Raw genomic sequence first — 12,210 nt, 5'->3', positions numbered from 1 at the left:
ACTGCTAATCTAATGGTCCGGTTACTCTTAACAGGCTTGAGGAATAGGCCCTGGAAAACAACATTATAATCCCATGGGAATATGTTTTCAGAAAAGGAAAGGGCACAGTGGACCAGTGCTTAAATTTAATAATAGCTAAATACATGGTGGCTAAGAGCGGTCTTGCCTTCATGGATCTGTCAGCAGCCTTTGACTGCGTGGCATAGTCTAGGCTGTGGCAGATCATGGAGGCAATGGGAATTGAGATTCAGATTATCCCCTTCCGTGCTCTGTGTTTGCTTTGGCAAGGGAGGAGAATGCGCAATGCACGAGACACGTTAGAATTACTAGGCGTGTGAGGCAGGAGTGAGTCCTTGCACCCTTTTTCATTGCTCTATATACCAACGCCGTAGAATCTGCATTGTTAGAGTCCACCACAGATGTCCCTCTTATTAATTCACTCCCAGTACCAATATTCCTCTATGCTGATGATGCGATGATCCAGGTAATACGCTGCGTCGACTCGCAGAGGAGTAAGTAAAATTCATGAACAATTTGGACTTGAAAATTAATTATTCTAAGTCATTCATTCTTATCACAGGTCCAAAGCCGCAGAAACAGCTACAAATTTATATTGAAGGGGTGAAGTTAGACGTTGTGGACACTCTTTCAAATACTTAGGGATCATGTTTGATCGAGATAATAATTGGAGAAGTATGGTCTCTAACAGGGGATTATTGATGGAAAAAAATATTGGGGCTGTAAAAAAACTCGGGACTAAACCTATTGAAGTGTATAAAAAAGGTTTATGAAGCGGAAACTGTATTCGCTGCCTCTTATGGGGCAGCCGTTTGGGGCATCTCTGACGCCTCTAAACTGCAGCGTGTCGAAGATGCCTTTATGGAAAATGTGGTTTCCTTGCCTCAGTCATGTTCTAATTATAACTGCCACAAGGAGTTGAGAGTTCCTTACATCACTGATAAAAATGTTATTGCACAAATTTTGATGTGGCACTCAGTCTGACGCAAGGAAACCCTTTTGTTGACTAGAGATATTGTAAATGATGTTCTGAAATTAGATGGTGTGAACAATATTAGTTGGTAAGATATGTTGAATCCAACCATCAGGTGGCTGGTTTACACCATCTTTACGAGGACTCGAAGATGTGTCGGTCTATTTCTAAAAAAAGTTGAAACCCCATCTACTGACTCATTTACAGGCGAGGAGGCACAATACAAATTTTAAACTTTCTACAGTCAGATCATATCACGCTGTTCCGAGTATAACAATGATCAATGTGAACTCTACCTATCTATCGTTTGTTACATATCTTTAACATAGATATATTTTAATGAGATTCCGCTTAAATAATATCCCCCTTATGTTAGGTCTTCCACCCAAAACATATGTGATCTCTGAACTTCCACTTTGACCTTGTGACTAGCCATCCATTCAGAAAGATCTCCATATTTTGTTCTTCTGCAATTTCTATGGTAATGAAAGGAAAAGATTCATTGTCCCCCTCACTCACATTTTGTTCTTCTGTAATTTCTATGGTAATGAAAGGAAAAGACTCATTGTTCCCCTTATTCGCAAAATTAATTTTATGGTTTAAATATTTTATTGGAATTTTCAAGATATATTCAGCATTTCGAGGGCAATACCAAAGCCATACATAATTCTAAACAATGTTGTGTAGCCCTATGCTATCTTCAGTTACTATCTGACTCCTTTACATGTTTTTCTTTGGCCTCATTCTTTTTCTCTTCTTTGAGTAAAAGGAAATCATATTGTCATTCTGATACTTAAAATACAAATCAAGGCGTTGGATTGTGCAATATTTTTGTGTATAATTATGGACTAATGTTTTCTCTTACTTTATGATCAACTTTTTAAACTAATTTTTATCTCTTTTAACAAACCTTGTTTTAATACTTGTAATTTTATATCTAAATAAGAGTGGAAATTGATGTATATGTGTTTGTAGAATACTTTTTATGCCAACGTCGTGTTGGCGAAATAAAAATATTTCTGAGTTACTGATTGTGAGGAATAAGGTTAAAGGGCTCAAATTTAAGATTGATGATTCAGTGCACATGATGAAACCTGTGCATGTGAGGAAACAGGAGTCCAAGTTTGGTCTACCTGTCAGAGCAACAGTGTAAGAGTTGTGTACGAGGTCTGTAAAAGCTGAGGGCAGTCAATGCTGACATTTAAGTTGTGAGGTCATGGTGGAGGAAGTAGAAGAGATGAGTGGCATGGATGAACATTTTGAGGTGGATGTTGAGGAGGCACCCTTTCATTTTAAAGTGTGATTTTTATTATTTTAGTGTGTTTTCTAGAATATATATATCTGATGTTGTATTTTGTTTTTTCTGGCTATTACATCTCTCCATGTAATAGTTTGTTCATTGTATGATTGTGAGCCATCATAAGATTGAATTATTCATGTTCAGTATCAAGAACTAGTAACGATTAAAGTATGTAATTTCATATTGTTTTCTGTAAGGGGATACCCACGTAGTATCTAATTGTAGAATATTGGGAACTGGAATGTTGCAACATTTTGTAAGTTCCAAGTTGACCTAAAGAATGCTTTATTTGAACAGCTTGTCAGTTGCTGCCTATTGTGTGCCACCAGCAACTCGCTATGCATTTTCTCTAACTAATATGAGAATTCATCTCATTTCTTCATCCTTTAGTCACCACATCCTTCTGTGGCCATATGCTCTCTTGTACAGCGCTTTTTCTAGGTTTTTCTCCCAAAATACAAATTGTTGATATATTTTTGGGCAATTTTCTCTGTTTCCTCTAGGGGCGCCTACAGACCCTGGATATCTTTAGTATCCCCAGGATGTTGGAATAAAGGACACAGTTTTAGCCTGGATACCTTATATGGAAAAAAAGTCATGAAAGTTCAAGCACACAGTGACTCAAACATCAAAAAAGGACTCAGCACCTGAGGTGGAAAAGAGTTAGCAGTTAAGGATTACCAATATTATTGTTAAGTTGTACTTTTCAGATTTTATTATGTTGCTTTTTTAGTACCTTCTGTTTTATGGTTGTGTGTGGTTGGGTTTGTGTTGTTGTTTGTTGCTGCGTTGTCCTTGTGATGTGTATTTTGTTTTTTGTTATATTTTATTTTTATATTGTGTTTGTGTTGTGCTGTCTGTAGGTTTGTCTGTAATATTGTTGTGCTATACTGTTTTCGGTTGTATTGATGTACATGTTGTATCAGTGTTGTGATGCTGCACTTTATTGGGTTATTGTGGTGCAGATGGAATACTGACAATATGGTAGTGATATGTTTAGTTGTTAATGTATATTAATACCTGTATGTTGGGCCGGGCCCTTTTTGCAGGATTATCCCTAATTGTTTGCCTGACTCTGCCTATTTTTCTGACTTCCTTTTTGTTGGTTTTAGGACTCTGGGTACTTTGCCTCTGCTAATCAGTGCTACGGTGCATATGCTCTCTCCTGTAAAGCATGCATGATTGGCTTCTCCATCATCAGCAAATATGATTTACTAGTAAGTCCTTAGTACCATGCAACAAGTGGGGCTCAGGGCCTTTTAATCAATCGACTAGTATACCAGCAGCACTGATTGTTCCACCCACTCAGTAGCCTTTTAAAACATGACTCAGGCCAGCTACTGCAGGTTGTGAGTGCAGTAGTTTTAAACTGCCATGTCGACATGGCAAGTGCACCCACTTGCCAGAACCAATCCTGACCTTTCATTACATAAAAGGTACCTCTAAGGTAGGCCAAAGGTAGCCCCATGGATAGGGTGCAGTGTATTTAAAAGGTAGGATATGTACTGCTGTGTTTGACATATTCTGTTAGTGAAAAACTGCTACATTTGTTTTTCACTACAGCAAGGCCTGTATCTTGTATAGGTTAGCATTGTAGCTGCCTTGTACCATCTTACAAGTGTATCTTCCAATTGGGAGCTTATAGGAAATTGGAGTATGGTATCTCTGGACTCACAATCTAAAAATACATCTCTTAGTGAAGCTAGTTTTTAAAGTGCAGCCCTGAAAATGGCACTTTTAGAAAGTTTGCATTTTCTTACATTAACCATTTGGTGCCTCTGCCTGTCTCTTGATACGGGAAACAACCAGCTCAGCGCATGCATTACAGCACATGCGTTTATATCGCGTGCACCTACAACGCACGCGACGGTACGTCGCGTGCGTTGTCTGTGCACCCCATTACGTTGCATGCGCATTTAGAACGCATGCATTCACAACGGAACACAGACGAGAGGGAGACAACGCGGGAACAATGGCGAAACAGGTAAGGAGGTGCTTTTTTGGGGTTAGGGATACTAGGGCTACTTAGGAAATGGGTGCTCTTTTGGGATGGCGTTAGGGCTACTAGGGCTAATTAGGAAATAGGTGCTGTTTTGGGGTGGTGTTAGGGCTACTAGGGCTAATTATGGAATGGGTGTAGTTTTGGGGTGGCGTTAGGGCTACTAGGGCTACTTAGGAAATGGGTGCTGTTAGGGGTGGCGTTAGGGCTATTAGGGAGACTTAGAGAATGGGTGCTGTTTTTGGGGTTGCATTAGGGCTTAGGGCTACTTTCAGTATAGGGGCTGTTTTAGGCTTTAGGGTTGAGGTCGGAGTGTAGGCTTGTATTACTGTTTAGGGCTTAGGCGTTAGGGAAGGGTTAGCGTGCAGTATTGTAAGGTGCAAGGTTTAAGGTTTAGGGTTTAGGGTCGGGTATGTCGCATGCATTAGGGCTTAGGGCTACTTTCAGTATAGGGGCTGTTTTAGGCTTTAGGCTTGAGGTCGGAGGGTAAATTGCTATGTAATACCACGCGGGGTGTCTGTATGCGAAGTTACGGTAACTCACATGCATGCCTATACCAATGCGACCTAATGGTATGCGATGTGATTAGTCACGATGTAAGAGCACTAGCGGTGGGATAATTGCAATGTAAGGGCATGCGATGCGAGTGTTTACGATGGATCGTCATACAACCTCTTAATACACATCTGGATCAGGACGACAGTTGGGCTGTTTGTGCATTCACTCTAGACACTCACTCAAAGGGCATCACCAGGCTGATGGGCCTTCCTGAGCTAGAGTGGTGGGAGGACTTTACACAGCCTGTCCTCAAACAATGAAGTCTTCACCCCCTATAGTGTGTCTGGAGCCAGGGAAGAGCAGGGTCTTGTGCACTACAAAGACTTTCCTCTAAAGTTTGACTACTTCAAAGGCTGAAATTAATATAAGTACTGGATCTGTGACACCATATTCTCATAATTCTTCTGGGTTGAGGACATCCTGCCAGAAAGAAGTGCTGATTTGCCATGAGGAGGGACTGCCACCTTGCTGTTTACTTTGCTGTGTTGGCCTGCTGATTGCTGCTTCTGTCCTGGAAAGGACTTAACTTTGCTTTCTACATCCTGCTTCCAAGGTTCGCCAAGGGTTTGAGTTGAGCTTGCCTCCTGTTAAGAATTCTCAGGGCCATCAAAGACTTCACCTGCAATCACCCCGACTCTGCTGCTTTGAGTCCTATTCTGCCAAGCAGTGCAAAATCCAGTTCCTTGGCCCTTGGAAGTGAGTTCTGGTGATACAAAGAAGAAAATCCATGCATTGACTCCAACCGTCATTTGGAACTAGCGCAGCACCGGCAAAACGTCAGAAGAACCACCTCTACATGAGCCTCGAGTGCCAGAACAACGAAGCCTGCGACGCATCGCCTGACTCCAACGCAACGCCTTCTTCAATGCTGTCACTTGACTTTCGACGCATTGTCCTTGAGTGCCAATTTCTTCGTTGACACCGCGTCGCAGTAAGTAACCGAGGTATCGTGCCCACAAACAACGTATCACCTCCCTTGCCTAGCAGTAAGAAACCGACGCATCATCTGCTTTTTCTACGTCTCACCTCCCCTGCAACTCGCATCGTCTTTGATTTTTGACACATCTATGGTACTTTGTCCTGATCAAGTGCAACCATTCATTTTTAAAACTGCTACTTCGATCTTTGAAAATTCATATCTTGACTTGTGTATGTTGGAGTTTTGTTGTTTTGGTCTTGTTTTGTTCAGATAAATATTAGCTATATTCTAAACTGGTATGCAGACATTTTGTAGTGTTTTCACTCTGTTACTGTGTGGGCGTGTACTCTGGGCTAAGCCTGACTGCTCTGTGCCAAGCTACAGAGGGGGTGAGACAGGGTTACCTTAGGTGTGTAACTTACCTACCCTGACTAGAGTGAGGATCCCTACTTGACAGGTTGCAAACCTCTGCCAACTAGAGACCCCATTTCTAACACTGTACATTTGCAATATAAAGCTGGTTCAGTGTGTAGTTTATAGTGTCGTTTTAGGGATAGTGGAGCACTGGCATATGGTGGTAGATTGGTAGTGGCAGTAATAGATAATGTGAGTTGTTTTGTCATAGTGCCTTCATAGGGGTGGTAGTTTAGTGGTAGTTTAGTGGTGGGAAGTGGCAGCATAGTGGTGAGTAATAGGTTGTTGATGGATTATATTGTGGGACTGAAAGGTGATAGCACAGTGTTGGGGTCACAGTGATGAGTGTGGTAGTGTAGTAGTGAATTATCCGTAGCGATGAGTGAACTTCTGGTATTGTGAGGTGGTTCTGTGGTGGGAAATAATATCTGGAAAATGGGGTTGTTAGTGCGCTGTTATGGGTTGGTTTTGTGGTGCTGTGGGGAGGAATGATACTTGGCAGAGTGCTTATGCTGGAAGGGTGTGCAGAGGTGGGATGGAATACATCATGTGTCTCGTTAATGCGGTTGCATGTTGTGGTTGGAGATGGTATTGCAGGTGGTATTTATTGCAGTGCTGTGGTGCTAATGAGCACCTGGATGGATGTGCGGTTATAGGGTATTTCTGTTGTGTGGTAGTGGGTGCTAGTGAGCTAATTTCAGGTGGGAGTGTAAGCGTTCGGACAGTTAGTAGATTAGTGGAGTGTGAGGGGATCAGGGTCTAGCTAGAACAGTATGTTTATTTAAGATACCATTTGTAAGAGACTAAACACACAAGCATTTAATCGGTATTCGCAATCAATGACCACTAAATAACTCATAAATTTCTTGAAAGAGCAAAAGCCTTCTGATTTATAACCAGTGATGAGGAGCTACAAGTCCTCTGGATAATGTGGTATGAGGCCAGCCCATAAGGTTCCTACAAGGCCACACCACTTCTCTTTTGAATAACTGCATAATTTCTTTCACATTATTTTGTATGTGACTGGTCCCAACCAGCAATGATCTCACATAAATAATAATATGAAGATTCCTCTGGCATTTGATTACTCATGTAGTAACTCTTCATATATAATTAAAATGTTACGTCCTCCTACGTCAACTGCCAGATTCAGTAAAAACACCAATATCTGAAGTTTGATGTGGTTTGTTCTTGACGAAGCTTACAATGAAATTAACATTCATACCTGAGCCATCGTGGCTGCTTGAGCGACAATAAGCACAATGACATTTCCAAAGGCCACGGTCAGGAGCCAGCCTGCCTGCAGAACCGACTTCATACTTGCAGGAGACTGGGAGGAAAACAAAACAGTATGTTAGCAATCTGTCACCTTGGACCCTCAGAGATCTTAGTCATGGTGGGCTGTACAAAGAAGGGTTGGAAAACACAACAGTTCTAATAAACTGGCTATTGTTTGGTATCCATCTGAAGTCTTCTCTTTCATTATCAAAAAAAGAATATTGGTCCTTCTAGTGCATAATTAAACTTCATAAGATTTGTATGGATGATGAGTCATCAAAATGCGAGTGGTAGCAAAAGTGACATCAGATACGGTTTTACCCCATAATGACGCCACAATGTGGACTCGTTGTCCGTCCCTAAAACCGTTACAAATGTTGCTGAGGATGTATGGGAGAGGCAAGGGGTGGAAGCCCAAAAAGTAAACAGGATTCCCAGAGGTCTACTTTCTTCTTGTTACCGACAATCCTTTTGCAAACCCTGATACAAGGGGTAGAAAGCCCTGCCCTAGAGTACTTAAAAGGGTCAGCCAGGGGTGGGTAGGAGCCGCTTGTGCTAGCCAGTCCATAAGGGTGTTTAAACACACTAAAGCATTGAATCTACTAACATGCTTTGACACTGGCAGAAACCTACTTTTGCTTCTCTCCTTTTAACCCCTTCCCCGCTCATGACGGAACCACGCCGTGATGGCGAGGTTCCGTCATGCTGCGGCTGCACTGCCCACGCAGCGCTGATTCTCCCCCTGTGCGGGCAAATTAGTGAGTGGGCGGAGTCGTGACGTAACCATGCTGTCATGAGCACAGCTCGCCCGTGGCTCATGACGGTGTGGTTCCGTCATGAGCATGGCGGCGCTGCGCTTCCTCCCCTCCTCCCCAGCGTTGCGACAGAATTACTGCCGCAGCCAAGTGGTTAAAGCACATAATGGGTGAGAAAGTCTGATTCGGTGTATCAGTCAATACTGATGGCAAATAAGGGTCATGATTCTCTTGTTGCCTCCTCATTTCCATGCCAGCAGCACTATTTACTGTTTCAATATGTCTTTGAAATCATGTTATTATTCAAGGTTATATGTGACAAACCTATATGAGTCCAGTTACTAATTTTACTCCACCAGTTGTTACCAGGGCTGTAATTGTGGATGATGTAGCTTCTGTAGTACAGAAGCCCCTCACCATTGAGGAGTTACTTGCTTCGACACATACCATTGCATGTCTCATATGTTCTGAATAGCCAACTTTAGCTTCACATTAAAAGAAAGGAGTGTGGAGAAGTCAGCTGTAGGTTGGGGAGGGGGGTGGGGGTTTGATCCCCATGAGGTGTAGCAGGGTGACCATCAAGAGCTGAAGACTCCCCAGTCTTCAATGAAGTATGGTGTATGTTCTATGATTGCATACAAGTCAAGAGAAGAATTACCATTTTGTATAGAGAGAGAGAGACGATCCCCCTTTCCCATTCACCTTTCATTTTTTTCTGAAAGCATGATGTCATACATATTGTCAGAGTCCAGCCCAACTCCTAGCCAGTACACTTGGCGCTCCAGGTCCCAGTTTCAAACTGTGCATGAATTGATGTGGTGATGATAAAGCCACTGGCCACAGTAAACAAACAGACACCATAGTTGGATAGAGTTTAGTGCATGTTAGACACCAGTTAGGTTGCATGAATCTTGTCTCTTAATGAGTCTGACTAGATCTACACTCAGCCATTGATTGGTCAGACATCTTGAACCTCGGCTGGGCAGGTGCAAACTTCATACCTACTATCAGGAAAAGTGGCTTTCTTCTCTCACTCCAGTGACATCAGTCAGGACATGCAAAGCAGATACAGTAGGCTGGGCCACAGTGTCCCAAGCCAGCTTCATTACATCCATCCACTTCTTCCTGAATTTGTGTGGATGGTCAATCCTGCTCTTTCAGATTAGCCAATGATAGAATTATGTCTGACTGGCGCAGCTCTAGCTCCTGATCTCTGGGGCTGGCCCAACCAGTGTGTGTATGTGGCTACTGAGAATTCATGTTGCAAAGCATGTAGATATTGAGAATACACTGGGCCAGATATATCCAGCATTTTAATGGTTGCAAACACTCTGATTTGGAGTTTACGCCTCAAATATTTTGGAGTCTGAAAACTTTTACTAACTCCTGAAATGGAATTGACAATTGATAACAATTGTCTATTTAGACAGGGTGTATTTTGGGTGTCCCTTTCAAATTCCAAAACAGTATGTGATGAACTAATGTTTTGCCACTGTAATCCAGTAACAAAAGATGGAGAAGTGGGAAACTGCCGAATTGGTGTGAAGACCTATTCACAAAAGGAAAAGGAGCTTGTTTGTGACTGCTTCCCATTTGTGAATGTAAAAAAAAGGTGTTGGGGAGTGGTCAGTTGTCCAGCGGTCCGTTTCCAAATCTTAAACAAACTTAGAATTGATAACTTTAAGGGAAACGTTCAGCATTCTTAAAAAAATAACTTTATTAGAAGACGATCACAGACCTGCTGAACTGTAGACCCTAGCAGGCCACCAACCCTACGGCAGCCACCAATAGGAGTATTCATGAATAGATTGATTGCAAACCACTCCGATTCCGAATTTTACAAACTGACCTGATAGTACTTAGGTTGTTTGTAAAATCCAATACAGGTCACAAAAAAAAATTCAGTATCTGTTACTGGGAATGTACAAAAGGCAATACCCGTTACTGGCTATGTGGATACTGGTGATATTAATAAATGGTCAAATTGACTCTGCCTGTACTCTTTACTGATTGTGTAGAACTGTGGACATATTATCAAGGGATTTATCTCCGCTTTTTTGGCTTTAAAAGCCAAGAAAGCGGAGATAAAATTATCTCCCTATCAACAACAGGGTGCTAACACGCACATTCGCATGTTAGCACCCTTTTTCTCTACGCTTCCCCTTGCATCTCTAATGAGATGCAAAGGGGGCGTTCCAGAGAAAAATGATAGGAGAAATGTTGTTAAGCGACATTTCTCCTATTAACAAGGATTTCGCTAACCCTGTTAGTGATAAAAAAAGCAGCGCTAACCGCGGTTAGCACTGCTTTTTTTACAGCTGGTATTTTCCTGACTTAGCCATGATATCCTATGGAAGGTGGATATCATGGCTAAGTTTGTGAGCCCCTATCATCAAGCTAACGCCAAACTTCGAGAGATTATCGTTGGTTTTCCAGCGATAATCTCTCATTTGGCAGTTAACGCGAGGATTTTTATCACTTCTGAGATAAACCTTGCTAATAGCAAGTTATCTCTGCGATAATTTCCGGCGATGCTTAGCGTTAAAAAATTCGTTGCTAAGCCTCGTTAGCGATAAATATCGCTAATCGTTGGTAATATGCCCCAAAGTTTTAAGGATGTTCGTTGCACATCCTAGACTGGAGTATGACTACCTGAAATTCTTCAGAGACATGAAGAATCCCCTCTACTGCCAGGACTTTGCCTTTTCCTAGCTCGGTGTGTCTAAACTAAATAAATAACATCACTTCTTTTTAACAAATTGACTACTCATAAAATAACATCATAGGATCATAGCATACGTAACTAACATAACATCACATAACAATCTTATGACACAAAATCATAAAAAATAAATACATTAAAATGCATACATTTTAAATACAATGGTTTAGCTTCACAATATGAATTCCATTTTGTGATAACAGCATATGATCATAACATATAAACATTGCATGTCACTGGAAGGCATCATCTAATAGTATCATCATAAGGTAAACATGAACACATTTCCTCTTCAAAGAAAATCCTAACATAATCCTTTTTTTAACCTACAGAAATGAAATTTTCTCTTATGAAAGAAACCATGACAAGTACCTGAGAGTAGGAGAACTCGAGGCCAGTGATGGAAAACATTACTTCTCCAGCACTGATCAACACATATTGTGGAACTTGCCAAGCAATGTGGACACTGTTTGCTAAAATGTCTTCGGATTTATTTGCCAAAATCATTTCTCCAGAAACCTTTGAGAAAAAATGGAGACAGTTAGAAAACGATTTGAAAGAAGTGAGAGGGGTGAGCCTTGCTCTAAAGTGACAACACATACTACAACACAAACACTGTAAATATTTTTTTTTAGATAATATCTGTAAATGTGACTGTGTTCTATGACTCAAAACCACTTAAAAGTTCCATGTAAAGTGTTTGTTTGTCGTGCTAAATTAATGGTTGCTCTTCCAGTAGAGGTGCCCTTCATCTTGGCAGGGAACTTACCAAGTACCTTTACCGGCCTTCACAAATGGGGGATGGGCGACTGATTTTCTCATGACAGGACTAAGCCAGCTCCCATCACCGCTGGGTGGCAGTGCTTGTGCAGTTTCGAGCCACAAAGTCCACGCATGATTGCATGATGAGGAAACCACTGAAGAGGCTGAATGAGTTGGGGCAAAGCTGTTTGACAACCCTATCCCCCTACCCTCCCACTGCCCAATTCTGGCATTGCTCACTACAAAGCTGACTCCTGGCTCCTAAGCAGGATGGAGTGAGAACCACATCTGAATCACTGTGGCACTTGGCCTGCTCTGACACTGTGGTAAGTATGACCCTAAAGAGAACTGCCAACCTAACCTCTAGACAAGGCAGTTCTAATAATTTTTCTAATGGGATGATTGAGAGAAAAGTTCTATTTTTCAGTGGATATGTCTTCCCTGACCATCTGGGCCAGGCAATAGAAACAAATAATGAACCCTGCTTCTGAAAAGTCAGGGGCTTTTAGCTG

At 41.7% G+C, this 12,210-nt stretch overlaps 1 protein-coding gene across 1 annotated transcript in view; it reads right to left on the bottom strand.

Annotated features, from left to right (window-relative positions):
* Positions 1-12,210, bottom strand: part of SLC15A2 (solute carrier family 15 member 2) — a 603,602-nt gene that overhangs the window by 14,427 nt on the left and 576,965 nt on the right. The window contains exons 21-22 of the mRNA XM_078682022.1: positions 11,309-11,455; positions 7,407-7,511 (exon numbers count right to left, since the gene is read on the bottom strand). Of these exons, the coding sequence (XP_078538148.1) occupies positions 7,407-7,511; positions 11,309-11,455 (252 nt within the window). The remainder of the gene's footprint in view (positions 1-7,406; positions 7,512-11,308; positions 11,456-12,210) is intronic.

The sequence above is a fragment of the Lissotriton helveticus genome, chromosome 3_1 (assembly GCF_964261635.1).
Source record: "Lissotriton helveticus chromosome 3_1, aLisHel1.1, whole genome shotgun sequence".
Classification (NCBI taxonomy): Eukaryota; Metazoa; Chordata; class Amphibia; order Caudata; family Salamandridae; genus Lissotriton; species Lissotriton helveticus.
Note: the sequence above shows the minus strand (reverse complement) of the source record. Positions and strands in the feature narration are given on the sequence as shown.